This window comes from Amblyomma americanum, chromosome 6 (assembly GCF_052857255.1).
Source record: "Amblyomma americanum isolate KBUSLIRL-KWMA chromosome 6, ASM5285725v1, whole genome shotgun sequence".
Taxonomy (NCBI): Eukaryota; Metazoa; Arthropoda; class Arachnida; order Ixodida; family Ixodidae; genus Amblyomma; species Amblyomma americanum.
The window spans coordinates 93,345,909-93,366,963 of NC_135502.1; the positions used below are offsets into that span (position 1 = coordinate 93,345,909).

The following is a 21,055-nucleotide window of genomic DNA, read 5'->3' on the forward strand; positions in this document are numbered from 1 at the left end:
AGGAGGTATTCTAACAGCAGCCACGACATCGTTCGACGAAATTAAAGGACTTGTTTCTCCAAGAACCGCGTGCAACCGGACACCTGCCACGAGTGCGGTAGCCTGGGATCTTCAGGTGCAGGTGATAGATCAGTGTCATTTAATGAGAAAGCCTGTCCGTAAATAAAAACATTTTTGGGGCGACAGTTTATGCGCGACGACACTCATGTTACGTTTTTAAAAAGGCACGAAAACTGGCATTTAAGAGCGCGATTTGTACTGAAACCTCCGCGATTAACACCAAAAGACAACACCGAAACAACATCACTGAAGACTGTGGACATCTGAGTTCGTTAGAAGTCACAATTCCATATCCACGACGCCAACTGTCCAAAAGTTCTCTCTAAGAAGGCTGTAGTTTTTGACACGATCGCGGGACGGTACACATAGCGTCGTCCAGATCCTGGCGCGAGCGACTACACTGAAACCAGACGCACCCTGCAGGCGAGTGAAGCAAATTCCGTTCAGCCATCACGGGCGCACAAGAATGAAGTCAGGCGGCGGCGGCGGGGGGGCATCCATTAAACATTAAGCGCGACCCGCGGCCTTCCGGAAGTTCTCTCGGCCGCTAGAGAGCCGCCGCATCTCGCGCCCGCGTAGTATTATATATAGAGAGACAGGAGCTCATAGCAGTGCGAGCTTTCTCCCGACACCGAGCCAAACTTTGCTCACGCTGTCCGTCCGGCGTTCCCTGTGGACCAAACTCCGGCAAATAGTGCCAGCCCGGAGTGAAACATGACCTGTGTCGCCAGGGTATCTCTGGCAATGAGCTATTTTTGTGTGGCCCGGGAGCAGGAGGCGAATAAAGAGAGAAATACGCTAAAGTACGGCGCAGTAAAAGCACGCGGACTCAATACAAACAGTTCGAGCGGAACGCTCATGTACGAATGGAGAAGTGCGCAGTGTTTCCGCTCTGCCCCAAGTGACTTTTTAAGAGCTGTAACAGCGAGGGAAACAAATGGTAGAAAAGCGGCCCGGGCACTTGTTTAATCTGCCATTCCGTAAATGTTGCGACAAGATTTAAGAGGGAGAGGAAGTGAAAAATTTTTAACTTTATTTTGATGCAATGACTGTTATGGTGGATAACATTTTTGTGGCGCTGGAAATAGGGTCCAATTCAAAAACAGGATTGTCTGAAAGGATCACATAATGCGTAGGGCTTTTTCTTGAATAAACAGCAAAACACTGGGTAATCCGCGGGAGGCAAGAAACGTCCTGGGGTATGATGCATTCGCATAAGTCTGAACGTTTTAGCCAACACTGGCCGATGTTCGCTCCCCGTATCTCCTTGAGGATATATAGTGGGGTCTTCCATGCCACTCCGTGGAGGCGGCGGCTTCGCTCGCTAACCGCGGAGGGGTCCGTGCTCGAGGGAACAAAGGGGGTACAAGAACACGCCTGTAAACTAAGATGATATTTATTGCTTTCGCAAATAATACACAGAGTGAGCCAGTTGGCTACAAAACGTCAACTAGGCATTCCTCTGAAGTAGAAGGCTGCATAATAAGGGCTTTCGACTTGCCGTCTCAGGCAGGGGCGGGACTTCGGTGATATCGGCGGCGAGCATTTGCACGTGCCAAGAGCATTCACGTGCGCGCCTCAATCTTGGGGCAAAGCCATTCCCGTACGCCTGACGCGGGAGGCTGCAATAGCGCACGGCTTCAAGCGATCGCGACGTTGGCCGGATCACGAAAAGACACTCACCTGTGCTGTGGAGATCCACGTAGCCGTCTGTGTGGCACTTCCGTCGCTACTTCCGCTCCTGCCATGAAGGGAACTTACCCCTTTCCCCAGCCGGTGCTGATTAAATGCATAATGGTCCGTCACATCGATACGGAGGGAGGAAACAAGTTTTCCAAACTCTATAGACAACAGAGGTTGTCAGGTGGCGTGTTACGCCGACGACTAGGACGCGGAATCGAGGAACGGGCGCGTGAGAGCTGCGCTCTGAAATAAAACCGACAGGACTATAGTTTTATGAAGCAATATACTACACAACCCGCCAGTCAGAACACCGTCTGGCGGTGGAAGACCGGTGTGTAAAAAGTGCGACACAGTTTTAGCACAGCAGCACTACTACCCGCATTCTCGCAAAAATCCCGACCTCTGAAGCCGAGAGGGGTCGCTCGGGGAGCGCAACCTTGGTCGCACAAGCCTCGCCGATCGCATCACCTGCCATATCAGGGCAATGGCGCATCACTTAACGTTGCACCAATGCACCAGCAGTGGTATGATGACTCCCAATGAGCTATAATTAGAGATTGACCAAATCTGCACAAATGGGCATTGACCCACTATCGCTATCCCAACAACTTCCATCCGTGAACAATGATCCGAACACCGGAACCAAAGTGATAACCGAATTGCTAGCGTACCTAATTCGCATTTGGCCCAACTATGCAAATCGACCGTCAGTTTGTTTTTTTATGGAGAAATTGCCAATCCTGCAGAAGCAATTCGAACCATGCAAAAATTGTAGGGAAGCTTCGTGAACTTCTTATCAGCTTCTTCAGGTTCTCTCCTCGAGACCGCAAGCGCCGGGCCTGCACAATAGCCTGTGACTTTACGGAACCCTTACTTCGTAATGACTTCATTTTCCTGTTTCTCGTGTTTCTCTTTTTCATCCTTCATCTCTATATGCCCTCATCCTTTTCCCCCAGTGCAGGGCAGCCAGACGGCTTCTTCCCGTTAACCTTCCTGCCTTTCCTTCTCCTTTTCTTCCTCCGCCTCATTTTTAGCTAAGACGGTGGTCGAAGTTAGGCACTGTGCCCTGCCTTATATGCTGATTTTCCTCATGTATTCGTTGCGGTGACCAATCCTTTACATAGTCGACTTCATCGTCACCCTTTGTCCTGTCTTCACTGCTTTTTCGGCGAAGGAATATACAGGCGACTGCCGTTCAGTGGGGCAGTTACCGTGCCCGGGGTATTTTTATTTTCCTTATACGCGTATTTCTCACATCCCAACAACTACTGCTATGATTTTAGTGGATCAGCCTCAGCCCCTATGTGGGTTACCCAAAACATCCAGGCCGGGATACCACTTCGCGCAATTATAGATTACTTTCGATCCTCTTTAAAATTTCCCGGAGTGCACATGAAGTTTCTTCTACCGTTACCTGACGTACATAAACTTCTGTAAATGATTCGACATATTTTATTAAAAAGCTAAATAACATTAGCATCGGCGCTGCAGAACGGCATTGCGACCTTTCTGATGTCAAGTGCATGTTACTAGCGCCCTGAAATTGTTACTGAATATAATGATGCAACGAAGCCTTCAGTAAATACCCAACGCTACATTCCCGCACCACTTTTGAGGTCGACGACCTTGGCCGACTTCAAGATTTCAGACCAGGGAACGAATATTTAGTTTTTAGTGATTTGTTCGTCAAGCAACTGCTCGGTACGGCGCTGGGTTATTTGGTTTTGTGCATTGCCCGAATATCGCCTTCAGAGAACTCGAAGGTCAAGCTCTGGCAACGTCCCAGCCGCTACCGAAGTTTTTTCTGCGGCAAATTGATGGCTACTTTTTGTATACTTCCCCACCAAGCTGTGCTACGACTTGCGACGCCCATAGATGTAAAAACAACGCAAAGCGTCTGGTCCGACGAAGAGTGTTCACACTGCAAGCCAATGCACTCGAGCAAATACCTCAGCTTTCGCTCGTAGCGTCTCATTGGCCGCGAAAGGTCCGTTTCTTTCACACCGTTTACCCGCTCTTTCCGCCTCAGTTTCAGTCCGGAAGAGCACAAACTGTTACTAGACAGAGCGAAGAAAGGCTTAGCTGACGATTAGTGCTATGCATATTAAGTGAGCCAAATAAAGACACTCACGCTCACCCTACCGCAGCGAAAGAAAAAGGTCAAAACTGACAGCCATTACGCATGAGCCTGAAGTGGGCGACTCGTTATTTGAAACTTTCAATGACTGCAACGCCCACATCTCCCATTTTTCCTCCAAGCAAGTCAAAGAACGAGCGCAGCCGTGTTGAAGATCGTGCTCAAAGGTGCAAGATATCGTGGCATCAATTACAGGACGCCGTGTCAAGATCGTGAAGAAAGTTAAATCAGAAAACCAGGAAACGTTAACAAGGTACTGCAACAAATTACAGCGTTTCGAAGAGGCACAGTACGTCGATATCCCCGAAAAAAACACACCTAAAAAAGCGATGCATGTCTTCGTTGAAATTCCGCCGCTGTGATTGTCAGAGGCTTCTAGTCTCGCCTGCTGTGTTAAGATCACGAATACAATCGATGGCACACACGGCAAGAAGACAGTGGGGCTCCTCCCTGAAAAACACGTCTGCATACCACGTCTCGCTTTACATAAACGATCGTGACCCCCTCCCCCCTCTCGCTTTGTTTAGTGTGAAACAAGAGTAGACTCATGCACGTCTCCGGAGCCCCAGTATGTTATTGTCTTATGATATAGACCAGAATTCAGAGCCGTTCTCGAGCGCGGCCATTTTCTGCCGACTGCCGCGCCGCAGTGCGGGCGTTTCTTAGAGGACTGCGTTGTGGCGGTGGCTTCTGGTCGAGCCTGTATGACAGCCCCAATTTACTGCTCTTCGTCCGCTAGAAAATACTGCCGAGCATACTTCCACAGCGCGGTTCTGCTGCAGCAAGCATACGCAACAATTCCGGACAAACGAATTTTTAAGCGGGAAACCATTTATGAACGAATTTTTTTTCATATAATGTAACCTATTTCACTATAACAGTCAATATATCCGCAGATCACCTGACGGCATTGTTCTTTTTTTTCCTATTAACGTTTTTGCTATCATCAAAAGCGTTCCCCGTTGCTTTTCTATGGCCGTCTTAACGGTTCGATTCGATTGATAGAAACACTTTAAAAGAAAGATTTGTTTACATGTCAGAAGAATTGACCATTACCTTCTATATTTCCATGAGAGTATATTACAACTTTCCAATTTTTTAAATTTTTGTCCGAGAATGTTGGACATGTTTTTGCGTTATCAACGAGATAACACTGATGCGTTAATCATAATATTCAGTTTAAAATTCATGTTAATTGCGCCGGCGCTTAGCCAGCGCTCGCGCTCGCTCTATCGTGGTGCTTCATTGCAGAGAAAATGTTTTTGGTCAATGGCATGTATCTCCAATTCGCTCTTAACCCTTCCTGGCGGCCATAAATCACCCCCACAAATTGGACTCTGTTGTCGCCTGCTTGGTGGTGCGCCAGTCACTTCAAGAAATTATCCTTATGAGCTCAGCTGAGACGCAGGGCTAAGAGAAGACAAGATTTGTTGTGCTTTACGCTACCTAGCGCACAACCACGTAATTTTCCTCGCTTCATAAAACCTTAAAAAATATTACCTGAGAAGCCAGCTTTCAAAAAGTTTGCGGCCCGAAGTCGCGTCTATTTTCTTCGGAAGCTCTCGACGCGTGTGACAGAGTAGCGTAGCCATTCGGCCAAGCATCACAGAATGTAATGAAATTGTGCATATTTTGCTGTGACTCAGGCACATACGAACAGCACAAATATTCTACGATCAGCCCTTTATCCCGCCGATCCCTCTCACATAAGGAAACAGCAACTTAAATTAGTAGCAGTCGTGCTTACATTCCCGGACAGGAAATGTGTTTAATGCGAAGAATAGCAAACTCAGAGCAAGGATGCCGAAGACGAACTACTGGTGATCGAAAACAAGCGTTTCGCCTACACAACGCTCAGTCCGCATCGTGGCGATCCAATTACGTAATTCTTGCACATCGCTATAGCATCAAGACAAAAAATCTACATTCTGATGCGTAAAATTGTCATCATAAACTGTAGCGCACGTAAAAGAGCATGAGAAAGAGATCGACAGCGATCGGCGACATAAATTAAATTTCACCCTCCATTGCCAAAATATGAATGAATCAATGAAAGCAATCACTACTTCCAGATAATGCCCCTACATACTCAAGCCAATATCAAACTTCTGTTAGCGTCGCTAATATTCGCGAAATCGGTATGTCGCCAATCAGCTGCAGTTAACATTTTGATATTTTCTGCAGCTGTTCAGAGTTGTGCGAAAAACCACCTCGAAGGCCTCGAACCAACGCGACTGCCCAGAAAGAGTAGTTTTTTTTTAATCCATAAAATGTCCTCCTATTTTTCCCAAAGTATTTGTCAGAAATAAAAGATCAGGAATTGTTTGGCGCTGGATTGAAGTTCCATATTCGCTCTCCCTTCCTCTTCACACAGCTTCCTCACAGTGACACTAGATAGCAAAGGGTTAATATCTAGCTTCAGAGTTTATTGGTGCGCAACTTATCACAGCGTGTATGATGATTATCACACCTTCAGCATTGTTAAAGAGAGTGATGACTTAAGGGCCATCAGAAAATTGCGCTAATAAAGAAAATACTTTCGGATGAATTAAATCATGATAGTAATAGACGCAAAGTAACTACTTTCCAAACTCTCTTTAGCACTGCTCTCGCATAGTACGGTTATTTAACTCTTTTCATTATTCGTGAATCTATTCTTTTTGTCAGTACAAAGGTGTATATGCTGAGCAAGGTATAATAATGTCTGTAGAAAAATTCATTCACACCATTTTGTAACCATCATTGCGCTCTTATTTGTTATACTGGCAGCCTCTAAACAGACTAATCACCAGGAATAAGTTTGTAATATAAAAAAACAGCCAGATAGCTTTCAGCTAACGATTTAATCATTTAATTTATTGTCCAATATTATACTTTTCAATAACGCTTGGTTTTATAATTACTTATTCATTTATTAGTTACTACCATTGTCCCGTAAGGCTTGGGGATCACAATGGTACGGTGTCTACAAAACATAACAATCATTTAAAGCGCAGAAAAAAACATCTCTTGAAGAGGTATAAACAATGATTCATGGCGAACTGTTCAACTCTCGAACAGTTCGAACGAAAAATAAAACAAAAAAATGGCTTTGGTTTAGCTCTGGTTAAACCTGCAGTGACGCGATAGCTACAGCTGGCCGAGTGGAACTCGCTCAGTCGAATAGCAAAGTCAGTCTTTCGCCGCTCCGTTTCGCTGGGCGTTCCTTCTTCAGCTTCGTCCCTGGACGTGGATTTACTCTCCCCCTCTCACACTCCCTCCCACTCGGTTTCGCCGGCAGCTGCTCCGGACCACGTGACCAACCACGTGACCAGCCACGGCGTCGCCACGGAGCTCAAGGGGTGCCACGCTGAATGCTATAAGTGTTAGAGTAATGTAGCTATCGCTACAAAACATCACCCCCAAAACAAAGTTCCTCGATCTTCAAAGATGATCTGATCGATTCGACGTGTAGGTTGATAGTTGAAAATGTTTTTCGTGGTTTAAGCCGGTTCCGGAGCAAAAATGTTGGAGAATTTTCATCTAAGATTTTTTTTTTTTTTTGCAGTCTCTCTGTTCTTGTGATATGAATTTTCATTTGCACTCTGTCATGCTAAGTTCCATTCCTGGCTCTAATTGTTCATTACTAACCTGACTGCCCCGTTCTGAATTTTTTTCTAATTTGCTTACTGCCATGTGTATGCGGGTCCCAACAAAGGCCTCCATATTCAAGTAATGAATGCATGCGGATAAAATGCAGGTATGATTTTAGATTAGTTGGCAAATAACAAATTCCGCCGTAAAAAAGCCAGAAACTAATTCTGCCTTCTTTCCAACGTGATTATAGAGAAATCTCAAAACATATATCTAGCCCTTTCGCTGCTGAATAGATGTTTTTGAGGCCATTTTTCCAATATCCATTTTATCCACTGCTTAAAAAACGTGACCGACAAAGCCTTGTTCTCCCTATTGTCCTAAAACCGTGTCCTATCTTTAATATTATTTACAGACTATATTTATGATTTTCGAATGCTCTTTGATTTTCTTTGGTTCACGGCAGGGAAATGCCGGTGTAGCTTGTTTTTAGCCTAAATCCTGTCCAGTACCCCCAATGGTGCTCACGACTGTCCTGTCTCAGTTTATTCACTGAATTATAAGAACTCTCGTTTATGTAGATACATTAATAAGGCAAAAACCACTCTCTGATTAGATTAAAACGGTTAAACGTCATTCCAGCAAACGTTAGCAAGCATTGTGTCAAAGAAGCGTCAACAAAAAAAGCTAAGCATTCATTCATTCATTCATTCAGTCATACTCTTAACCCACCAGCCCTGGTCATACAGGAAGAGAAAGTAATACAAAAGGAGATTCATGCATATTTCGCAAAAGTAGGATATATCTTACCTATGCTCCTCATAAGTACAATCCTACGGAAACCGATTTGTAATTTCTGGGTATCAGTGTCCTTCACATCATTTGGCGACTGATTTTATATTTCTGTAGTGCTAGGAAAAGATGACATTAATACGCTTGTAGAGGCCGCATGTCATTTCTCTTCAAAAGTTGTTCATGAATTCCTCCATGATACATGCATAAAGCATTATTTTACTGCTTGCATCTTCTGTCATGTCGCGAAGCATATCTGCACTCCTATAGTCGCACACTCCCTTTGGAACCTTCAGCTTCTTCGAAATAACGGGCTTATTTAGAAGTAAAACTATTTTTTGTTCTTGTACCGGTTCTGATATTTCCATTCGTAACAAAAACCTGGAAAGTGAAGCTATCGGGCGTGAAGTTTCCTCAATGTATAAACAAAAGAAAACGATGGTTCCAGCTCGGCTCCGACGTCTCCTGACTGGCACGCATGCTGTTACGGCAGCAGCAGAAACTTGGTGCGCCTTGAAAATCACAATCGCAAAGCTGACTGCCACGGAAACCGAAACAAGGCCTTATCCGCCTTCGCGTCCTATAGTAATCCCACCCATGTCTCGCGAACTTCACGCCAAATTAGATGTCACGAGTCACATGTAAGAAGAGCTTTACGCTCCTTGCCTCCGACCTTGCAAATCAGTTGATTGCAGATGAAGTTGCAAAGCGAAAATATAAGGCATGACTCAGGAAAGGACACAAGGCCAGCACTGGGTCCTCTTTCCGGTTCTTTCCAATGTCTCACCTTATACTGGCGTTGTTTTTAAAAGCGAAAGCTTTTAGTACTCCCCTCCGGCGCCCCTTCGCCGTGTGCGCGAAATTGATCTTAAACTGAGGGGAAACCACGTGACAACTATGACTTCACTCAGTAGCCGTCGCCGAAACCGAGCGCTCGCCTCTGCCTAGTCACGTGACAACCGTGACGTCACTCAACCGCAGCTACGACGGTTCTGTGCGCTCGCTCTGTCTGGACAGCCTCCGCTGCCTCTAGGCCGGTGCCAACGGATTGCAACCGCTCTCGACAATTTACCGGCAGCTGTCGTCATGGATGATCCAGGCGAGACGCCTCGTGAACGGTCAGCGTCTCAGAGGTTGCGATGACGACAGTCCGAATCCGACAATCCAGTGGACGTAGCTCACCGAGATGCTGCCGCAGAGACGAAGAAAGTAACCAAAGCGAAAGCTTTAAAGTTAAACCTTGTAAACCTTGGCTAAACGTCAGTTATTACCACCAAGCAACAACCAAGTCTAGCCAAGCTTTAACAGGCCTAACTTTCAAGCTTTCGCTTCGGTTAATTAGGTTTAGCCGGGTTAAACCTTTGCCTAATTTTTTTTTTTTTTTAGAAATGAGTCCATACAATCGCGCCCGTACTTCTGTGGTGTGAAATATCACCTCATTCATAAAATGATCTGTCTCCTTGCTGTTGATCTGGACTTAATATCGTCCCTTAAGCTTGTCCTCAACTCTACTTAACCTTAAGTCAACGAAGTCATAACAAGCCAGTCTCCTTAGCGTATCTTTCACAGTCGCAACGTGTTTTCTCCTCCCGCCTGAGCCGTGGCCAGTAGATAAAAGTAGCCAAACAGTCAAGTGAGCGCACTCACACCGCCGGCTAGATACAAGCGAAATAACAAGGTGAGTAGTCAAATCGAGCTGCACTCCAGATATCGTCAGCCACCGCAAGCATACCGAGATATTATCTCGGCAACAGCGCGCAACACTTCTCGGCGCTGGCGTCAGTCCAAGCCACCCCCGGCCACGCTTTCCGGCATTCATGTTAAGCGCGCTGACGACTGTCCGTATACGTACTACGTAAAGGTAGTTTCAAAATGAAGACCTGCGTACGTCGCATACACACACACGTGCACACACAACGAGTCGATTAGCGCGTGAGTCTACTACCAGCAGTGTGGAAACGCAGTAGTTTCATATTTTGTAGCCCTCCCTCTCACTTTACTTTTTTCCTCTGTTCATTTCAGAACCTCAAAAACCAAATCATGACTACCAACCTCTGGGTGGAGCAGGTGAGTGTACAGAGACTTCTTTTTCCCCTCACAACACATGAAAACTGTCGAGGTGATCAAATACTATGCCCAAAGTAGAACCTTATTTTGATGATGCCACTGTATTGCGGAAACTGCATTACATTTTTTTTCTGGGCGCTCCGAGTGACCTTTCACTAAACTTGCAGCAGCGCTGCACGTTTCCGAGAACCACCGGTATCAAACATATCCGCTATTGTACTGAATTCTTTGTGACTAGAGTGCACATGTGCGTATGAACAGTCGCCGCGCAGGCATAGAAATTTTGATCAGTGAACAGACGACTACATGTCTTCTCCCTTTTTCTGACTTGCATAAAACTCTGCCCTTAGTTCGGTCTGACTGCATATTACGAGTAGTTACTTGAATGGCCACTAACAACGAAAAACTATATTGCTGGTGATGAATACTCTTTGCAGACTGAGTTATCACGCTTTTTTTCTGCTATTAAAGTTATAATGCAAGAATTTTAAAGTCCCAAACGGGTAATGTCACCTGCCTCAAAGGTTATTTCAGCAAGGCCAATTCATACCAGCTGTCCAGACTTTTTTTTTTCGCGCAATGAAGTGCTGCACTTATCTTTGGCAGCTGCATGATCAGCGCTAGGGTGAAGACCTAAAATCGAATGCTATGACAAATTTCATAAACTGCACTTTTTGAACTATGTTCTAGCTGCTTTAGCGCCACAGTTAGATGAAGTGTACGGAATTAAAAGGACTGGACGAAGAGAAAAACAAGTAAGGTCGTTTAGTAACAGCACGTGGTTAGCTGAAGCAAAGGCCTGGCATTCTGCTCTAACATAGCAAAATATGAGGTGGAGCCCAAACACGGACACGCAGCACACAGAGATACTCGGAGCTCTTCTGGAAGTGCCCTAGGCTTTTCCGACCTTTATGAAGTACCTAAACACCATCACTCATAAAACAAGGCAGCGCCGTTCTTCGGGCAGAGAACGTTCCGCTGATCACAGTCAGGACGAGATCCTAGTGGAATACTCAGAAATGGCGTGCTTAATTAGATGAAGACGCAAATCACTTGAGTCTGGTCCTCGGACACTCTGATCTTTCACACATAGATAGGCGAGCTTGAATGGACGCATAATTCAGTGAAGACGTGTTCGGTCGGGTCTGCCGAGGCCACGCGCTTTATGGGGAAAGTTCCTGGCGTGAAGAGTAAGCTCCAGCGAGATTGAGGCTTGGCAGAAGAAACCTGGTGAGAAGCCATCAGTGGGCTCACAGAAAAAGTTGTTTCATCTCAGAGTTCCACGAGCAGGTTTGACCACAAAATCTCAATTCGCAAAAAGTTCCCGGCTACGCACTTCGAGCGGGGATCCCGTGAGAGGGCACTTTTCTGTTGGGTCCTTTTAATTCTATAACTTCCTACTTCCCGTCTAGACTGCGCCGTTTATCCTCTACCCTCAAAGACTTTCTAACAAAAACTCCGCCATCTTTGTTCTGTAAATTGGCATATGTGTGGAGGTCCTCCTGCGGAACTCAGGTTCAGGTCCTGTCTAGCTTACTTTACAGTTTCATTGAAGGAAAAAAAAAATAGGCAGTGGCTTAGATCAGGTTAAGCCTGGATATAAGAGCGAAAAGCGAATTTAGTTTCTCTGCTTTTCTGCGTAGTCAAGCAGCAGCCGCACTCTCCTTCCCTTCCGTGTCAAGTGCGCACGCCTATTTTCTGGCAAGCGCATTATATAGCCTCCTTGCGCATGCACATGACGCACATGTGCAGTAGCGCGCGGCTGCGCCGAAAGGCCAGGCGACGGAGTCGGCGGCGGCGACGGCTGCGGCAGCGGCGAGGAGCGACCACCTCTGCGGCGCGTGACGTCACTCGTTTTCGCGCATGCGCATAACTCACCAGTTCGGCTCATGCGAAGCTCGCCTCTGACCCGCGTAGTGAAGCTTTTCGCTTCAAAAGCAGGATCACACTGTTTTTCACCTAAGAAGCGTTCTGTTCCTGCCCGTTACGTCGTCCTGGCTTGAAGCCGCCTCTTCTGTTTTTGAGTTTATGCCTCTTGTTCAGACCCTGCTCCTCTCACACCACATCGTTCACGCTCGCAGTACTGGGACGACTACAAGCTGAGCTGGGACCCGCGTGACTACGGCGGTGTGGACATGCTGCACGTACCATCCGACCACATCTGGAGGCCCGACATCGTCCTCTACAACAAGTAGGCCACTGTGATCATGCGCTGCCTGAGCCAGACAGTGACGTAGCAGTTGAGAAACTATTGAGTGTAAAGCTGAGTAAAGCTGAGATTTGGGCGAGTTGGTAAGCATTCATGGTGGTTGAACAGCGCAACAAAGGCGGGACAAAGGCAACCCAAGCACTAAGTTTAACTTTGCAGCGAAAGCATCACAGCCTGATTCTTTCATCCAGATGCTTTGCTGTCATCGAATCCTTAATATTCGACCCAATGGACTTCTCCCAATGCTTATCACTCTGCTTCTTAGTGTTTATTATTGTTGATTTAGAAAGCTTTAATGCCTCTCGTTTTGTGCAAGATCACATTTTGCAGATGTCAATTTAATTTCGTTGACCTCATGGTCTGTCAAAGGTTAAGAAACTGCCATCGCTCGCTAAATGCTACGCAGGTGCGTTACATGCATGGGTTATGCTTTCACTCATTCAGCAAAGGAAACGGCACAGCCAAGACATTTTTAAAAGACCTTTGATTATTTGGTAGCTCCGCTTACAGTTCACTGATGTGTAACAACCTGTACGCTTTAGAGGCTAGTTCCGCTATATGCACTGTAATGACAACGTTCCGAGAGGACGTGACAGAGCTTAACCGTAAGCTCACGAATTCCGCCTCTAACCTGTCTTTTCTTTCTTCGGGAGCACACATAATTTTCATCGCACTGCTCTTTCTGCAACATATGTTCAGCAGTTTTCGGACAAGCCGCTTGTACTCCTTTCTTCAGGTGCCTCAGATGACTTGGCCAGCGCAGAGTTTACGGAAATTTCGCCTGTATATTCTGGTGTTATTTTAGCACGGAGCACATTAGGCAATGAACAGGAGTCACTAAAACTGAACTTGTGGCATGATGATGGATGCGAAAGAGGTTTATTGGGTCTAATAAAGAAGAGTGCTTAAATACATTGAGGGAACCGAACCGGAATAAAAGGTAGAGGCTGATAACTATGGCGATGATACAAAAACGTAGCAGCTTTTCCATGCCTGGACTAAAAGTTCTGTACATTTGCAAGTGAGACGACTCTTCATCAGAAGGTTCACAGCGACCCTCATCTCTCGTCCAGCACATCGAGATTCTGGCCAGGGCCCCCAAGTAAACGCTTCCGGCCAACAAGGTGCGGGTAGCAGAGAAAGCGGAACCAAGCCTGATCTATGCAGTAAGCCTACGCGGCTTCTAGGAAAGCTGGAAGACAGTATTAACCTTAAGCCCGGGTTCTAGGTATGAAGATCGCTATGATGGTGGTCCTTCTAGAATATGGTGGCTCTCATGTATCAGTGCACATAACATAAGCAAGCAGGATATCACTCATCACTAAAAACGTCACTGAGAAACCCAAGACGCTTCACAAAATCCTGTCGCGTACTATGACGGATTTCTGGTGCGGCTTACTGCGTTCTGTGTTTTAATTGCAGTTTGCGTGAGTGTGAACCCTTGTTTAGTGAATCACTGCATAATGATTCTTATTGTAATTGTCATGAATGGCACATTAATATTTCCATCTATACGATCGGACTAAACTGGCAGTTGATTCTGAAGCCATATTTTTGCACACGGTCCGAAACACAACAGTTAAAAACCGACCATTCTATTTTGTTAACGAACACCAACAGTATTTCAATAAAACCAGGGGTCACTTCAGATAAATAGCCAGTATGCAGGAGCCACAAAGATCTCAGTAAAGATATGAACATTCGGATAAAGCGACTTCGTTTTATGTATATACGCTGTAGAGAAGTGGTCGCCCATTGCTCACACTCCCGTCCTTGCTCAGTGACATTTGCTCTTTCACGCGAGTAGCATCGCCGCCAGCTGCTGAACTATATGCGCTTTTGCAGTGCGGACGGCAACTTCGAGGTGACGCTGTCGACGAAGGCGCAGCTCAACTACACGGGCCGCATCCAGTGGAAGCCACCCGCCATCTACAAGAGTTCTTGCGAGATCGACGTAGAGTTCTTCCCCTTCGACGAGCAGACGTGCCTCATGAAGTTCGGATCGTGGACTTACGACGGATTCAAGGTGCACTTCCCTTTGATATCACATCACAACATTATCACTTCGCTGTGAGCGAGCCACACTATAAAACTTCAATCGGAGGTAGTGGGTTCCGATCACACCCGTGGTATGTGGTTGTGTTTTTCTTCTACGTGCAAACAAATTATCTTTCAGCCTTAAATAACTGCACTAGTAATTTCCAATTCAGAACAACAGAAAAGAAACAATCCTCCGTGCTCCTTGATTTCTGTGACTGTTGGCTTCCTTCACATGCCTGTCACACCGAGCCTCTCATTTCCCTTCCCTTCTGTGTTGAATCGCTTAACGAGGGCCTCGGTTCTGACAGTATTGATGCCGTAGGCAGCGCAACCCTTACAAAAACGGTTGTGTGTGTGTGTGTGTGTGTGTGTGTGTGTGTGTGTGTGTGTGTGTGTGTGTGTGTGTGTGTGTGTGTGTGTGTGTGTGTGTGTGTGTGCGTGTGCGTGTGCGTGTGCGTGTGCGTGTGTGTGTGTGTGTGTGTGTGTGTGTGTGTGTGTGTGTGTGTGTGTGTGTGTGTGTGTGTGTGTGATATAAAATCACCAAAAATTGAAGAAACATAACAGGATTTAATTCACGACGTTTCGGCTGGAGGACCAGCCCGTATATATATATATATATATATATATATATATATATATATATATATATATATATATATATATATATATATATATATATATATATATATATATATATATATATATATATATATATATATATATATATATATATATATATATATATATATAGAGAGAGAGAGAGAGAGAGAGAGAGAGTCTATAGGCTTGGTAGACTCTGTTGCCTTCCTATAGATATTTTTGTCTATTCATAGTGTATAGACTGTCTATAGACTAAAGTCTACTAAAGGTGTATGGCCCTAAACCTATAGATTGTCTATAGACTGTCTATACGATTTGTATTGGCTATAGACTGTTAGGTAAGAGGTTTATCGCACAGTTTCCACTTTCTCCGTTCGATCGCATGCCTCGTGACACTCATGGCAATACAGGACGTACCATGTCCGCCGCTATGGACCGGGGTGGCGCTGGTGAACACAATGTTATTAAGCAGACAATGGAAGGGAAAAGAGGAGCTCGTAATTATATACATGACGGAAGCCAACACTCACCGAAACCAAGGAACATACGACATATTTTTTTAATTTGTGGTGTTCACCAATGGCAGAATAACAGGCAGAATATTTTAATAATATATTTAATTCGGAAGCCGAAGAAAAAACAACCCCATGCCAGTGGTGGGATGCGAGCCCACGGCCTCCGAAATTCGCGTCCGGTGCTCTACCAACTGGGCTACGGAGGTCCATCTTCTGCTTTTCGGGGGTATTTACGTGCAGCGTAACATGGACTCCGTTGCACTACATATAAACACCCCTGAAAAGCTACGGTGAAGGCTGTATAATCTTCTGCTTTACGGGGGTATTTATGTTTAGTGGAACCTGGACTCGTTTACACTACACATAAATACCGCCGAAAATCAGATTGGACAGCCGTTGCTGTAGCTCAGTTGGTAGAACACCGGATGCAAAACTCAGAGGTTGTGGGTCCGGATCCCACCGGCGGCATGTGGTTGTTTTTCTTCTACTTTCTAAAAAAAAATATCTTTCTGCCTTAAATATTTACACCACCAATATCCGATTCATAACACCACAAATTGAAACAAATAAAATTCCGATGTGCTCCTTGGCTTCGGTGTCTGTTGGCTCCCTTCATATTTCAAAGAAGTAATTCTTCAATGCCATCCACCTGAGCCCATACAATTAAGTTTTAATGAGCGATTGCGCATAATCAATAATGAACAAACATTACTAAGACCGCCGGTAACGAGTAATTATTCTTCATTAGCAATGAATTATTTGTAAGATAACTTCCCTCAGGCAGGCGTTAATGAGTATCTTCGCTCTTGATTGAAATCTGAGCCACCATGGGGTTTTCCCTAATCATATTTGACTAACACTGCCTTAGAACTTTTCCGAACAGAGGTAGTTAAAAAGGAGCAGTCAAGGTACTTAACTATCTTATTAAACTGCTGCTGCGATTGGAGGACGATGATTTCGATTACTCCGGCCAGGCGTACGAGTTGGCGGCAAACAATATGAAATAAAAAAAGCGCAGTTCGCGACGCAAGGCATGTGCACATCACGCAATGCTCCTGTCTACACTGCCTGGTTCAGATAAAAGTTAACTTCGTGGCTCACTCCATAAATAAGCCGAATTTTGCTAAAAGCACCGCCAGCATTTCAACAAAATTGTTTCGCTCGAATAATACAACCAACGATTTTACGTTAAGCTTTACTGTCTTCGCGGCAAATAAGCGCTATTTGTAATCAGAGCAATCGAGTTGATAGCTAAGTTGCTGAAAGCTTTCCCGCGCTGAAAAAGGTGTGAAGCAAAGACTGCGCTTATTTGTGTAGTGAAAGTTAGAGAGACATTAGTGGCAAGTTATGGTGAAAATGCTGAGGGCTCAAGGCCTTTAAAAGCCCGCCTTCGCGAGAAGTTGGCAACCCAGCTACCGGCTTTCACTGCACTTGGAAAGCTGCTGGAGTTTTAAAGTTTTAATTGTTCTAATTTAAGTACATACGGAAGCGGGCACTCATTGCTAACCTTAACTAATAAAAGTAAGGACAGAGAGCACCCGACAAATTTGCATACGGAAGGAGCTTATCCGAGTGTGTGAGGAACTTTTTCAGTAAGTAACAACGAGTGTTAATAAAGAACGTAAAATGAGGTTGATTCACAAAAAAAAAGTGAAACGAACTGTTAATTTTAAGCACTAAACCATCGCCGACAGGGGAGTGCAACAATTTTTATGAGCGCCAGGCACTCTGAGCCGATTGCTTTTTCTGTTTAGAACATATGGCGAGAATGACGTATTTTTTATGTTCCTATTTTTACAACTGATCGCCAGTTTTATAGCACTGCGAAAATTCTGAATACCTCCTTAACCTAGCAACTGAATACCTGAATAGTGCGAATAATAGTTAGAGGCGAGGTGGTTGGTGTAAATCATCATATGATGCTTATAATGTCTGATCATGGTTTTTTTTAGACACACCTCCGCGTATCTTGTAGCTAGCCAGAGATCCCGCTGGGCGAAGCACCACGTCAGCGTCCTAATAACCTGCCGTTCCGTTTTGATTTGATTTCCGTTTTTTTTACTACAACGTAGCCGACTCCCTTAAGAAGCGAAGACACTGTGTGTGCAAAAATTTTCACATGTGTGACACTCCGCAGTACATGCTAGTTGGACCAAAATATAAGGCCAGTTCATAGATCAGGAAGTTTATCTCTGTGCTGATTTCTGCTGTCCTTCATATGAAGTTAGTGAGTTATGATCAGCCATGCAATGTCACTTAGTTTTGGAATCCTTTCTCAGTGTGTTTAGCGGTGCAAGTTTCGCTGCCCGCTTCACTAGCCCCGCATTCAAGTGGATTGTATTGCAAGACATTTATTCCGTCACAGAATTCAAAACACGGATGATCTGCGCTAGGTGGCTATGAGCGCACGGCTGACAGCGACCTGAGTAGCCCATTCAATGGCCCTGGTTTGAACGCCCAGGTCTGCGCTGACCAACACGGTCTCCCATTGCTCGAGAGTGGAAGATTTAACGCTTTTTCTTGTCTTTTTGGAGGTGGGGCGCAATGAAGCTACTCTTTTCTGCCTTTTTCGCTACGTCGAGTTTAAAAAGAAGAAATATCCAGGACCATACGTAGCACTCAGGAGAGTGAATCGCATCATTGTGTCCAATACGAGTTGAAAGCCACCAAGTGGCTGATGTCTAAAGGACTAAATAGGCACAAATGACACCGGCGCCTTACCGATGTCGCTTCACGACGTCAGCATACAATGATGGTATTCGCTGTTGTACGTTGGGCAGTATCACTTCATGTATAGCAGTACATCTCTTATTACTCCGTAATACGCAGAGTATATTACGGCGTCTACCTCCATTCAAGGCGCCATTCAACTGGAGGCGAGATTGAAGCGGTTGTGATGAGGAAGCAGGTTTTAAACCAGCCCAGTTTCTTTGGCGGACAAAGAAGCCCGCAAAACCCTTCGGCGTTCCGCACTCTTTTGCGTTCAATCATAAAGAAAAAAATAATTCACTTTAGCCCCATCAACGGCAATTTCGCCAGATTTGCCTGCTATCGTATCCCGGAAAAACTCCCCACAAATCAGCCCCACTTATGCAAAGGAAAGCTTCTTCTTTCTTGCTTGAGTGCCTTTTCTTTTTCTTTCTTGCGCTTTCATTCCTTGATTCTTTCCTTTCTTTCTTCTATTCTTTCTTTTCTTTTTTATCTTTCCCATAGCACTCATCAGTTCATATTAATTTCCCTTCCACGGCATTTAAGTTGTGGAAAGTGAGATCTTACATCATAATTAATGTCAACACAGCGCAACTTTAGAGTTAAGCGCGCACGCGACGCCCGTGTTATCGTGCTACGAACCAAACCACGCGGGAATGTGGTCGGCCACTTTGTCACAATCAGACTTGCCCAGTCCGCGTAGGAGCCCCTCGGCTTTCTCAGCTCACCGCAAAGTTCGCTCTTTCACTCATTTTGTTAAAAGAGCCGGCAAATATTAAAAGTGCAGGTCGCTTGCCCAGTTAGAGTGAATATGACAGACAAATATATCTTCATTTTTGCGTGTGGATAGAAAGTACTCAGGTAGAACACTGGCACATGTTAACGCATTTTTTTACGAGATTACGGGAAGCGCCCTACGCGCTATAATTGTCAGCGTGAAGCAGGATTTGCCAGTCAGAAAACCTGATTTATTTCTATTTTCCCCTCGCCGTAATTTGGCTTTAGCGGAGCAAAGTGCCGCCAAACTATACCTGTCGTAGTGCCTCGGCGATTTGCTGAAATCTTGCTCCGAATTTCGTCCTACTTAAACAGGTATTGTGGAATCTGTTCATATTTCGTTTCGCTTTTATGTTGCTATATGTGACCGCCAACAGCTTAGTTTTTGACGCAACACTATTACGAACAAAAACCGCAAAAAGAGACGGGACAGGGGCGGGCGACTACAATTCCTTCCTAGGTTTCATGCGACCACAGTGAATATGATAATGTATTTTTAACCATCTCATCAAATGGAAAGATCTTGCTCGGCATGAATATCTGGATGGTTGGGGCAACATGGCAGGTTTATTTTGTGCTTTCTGTTTAGTTTCCCTTTTTTTTTCCTGAGTGAAACTGAAAAAATCAAAAACAGATTGAATATGTTTTCGTAAGGCAGCATGATACGCATGCAGTATTTTCTATCTGGATAACATTTCAGTGATGTCTTTTCAGCGGAGCAACTGCTTCGCCCCTTGATTAATCAGCTTGTCGTACCGGTCACACGTCTAAGGCTTTTTGGCAGGCTAGTTAGAGCATCATACTAAGTGAAGATAACCGTGCTAAGCACAATTACGAGAGAGGAATACAAAGGCACTGATGTAGTCTTGATGTAACGGTTGTGTATTCACTAATCGTCCTTGTATTTAGCGCTTTGTCAATCTGTCAACAGTCGCGCAGACTGTCGCACTTCGATGCGTCGAGTTTGTTTATGTAAGCACCCGCCAGTTCCTGTATTTTCTCCGGGCCATAGGTGTCATGAGATAAAAAATCGCGAGATAAACTTTAGTTCACTTTAAAACTATGACGCGATAGCGTTAAAGGATTCCACGGTCGCTGGTGGCTCCCCTGACGCACCCTTTCACACACATCGGCTCACTTCTTGCTATCATACTGCTCAATTAGACTTACTCGTCAAATATTAATAGTGACGCAGATTACTTACAGATTAACTAAGTGGTCCCGCCTTGTAATTCTCCTACTGTGCTCTGTGTGGTGCCCGTACAAGGCTTCCATTCATCCCGTGTAATGCTCTTCGCTGGTGTAGAAGTAGTGTGCCCCTGCGGCCGACAATAAGGACAGCGGTTCGATTCCGCTTGAACCCCTTTTTCACTCTTCAACAAAACTGCTTTCCTACGTCGCTACCATCTCGACCAGTCAAGATGTTCCAGTCACAATGATACCAACGCAGGGCTTTACGCCGAATGGGACGCTTGACGCTGTCACTTTAATATTTTCTATTGTTGTGAAGGAGCGGCCTGGCGTTTCGAGAGAATGAAAATGTACCTGCCTCAGAGATCCTATCCAGGAAGATTTGGTTGCGAAGAAGGAGATTGATACTTCGTAAGCGGATAAAACCAGCTGTGTAGCATGTTGATACGAAATGCCGATACTTCAAATTTGATTTATTGTGAACACTGGCTACAGCTGGTATCCAACGTTACACATCCTCAAGTCTGAATACTTCTGTGGATAAAATTCACTCTCGGTTTCGCTGTAAACCAGCAACATGAAGACAAACCACACGTATTGGTCGCTCTGGGAGGTGTGCTGTCTTCTGCGACGCCATGCCATAAGCAGCTTTGCTACCCAAATAAGATCGCAACAGACAACTGCCAGCGTTCACGTCGCAAT

The 21,055-nt window shown here is 45.2% G+C and overlaps 1 protein-coding gene across 1 annotated transcript in view; it reads left to right on the forward strand.

Moving 5' to 3' along the window:
• LOC144093856 (acetylcholine receptor subunit alpha-like) overlaps nucleotides 1-21,055 on the forward strand; it is a 165,984-nt gene that overhangs the window by 138,239 nt on the left and 6,690 nt on the right. Inside the window, exons 3-5 of the mRNA XM_077627586.1 lie at nucleotides 10,268-10,312; nucleotides 12,394-12,503; nucleotides 14,367-14,547. Of these exons, the coding sequence (XP_077483712.1) occupies nucleotides 10,268-10,312; nucleotides 12,394-12,503; nucleotides 14,367-14,547 (336 nt within the window). The remainder of the gene's footprint in view (nucleotides 1-10,267; nucleotides 10,313-12,393; nucleotides 12,504-14,366; nucleotides 14,548-21,055) is intronic.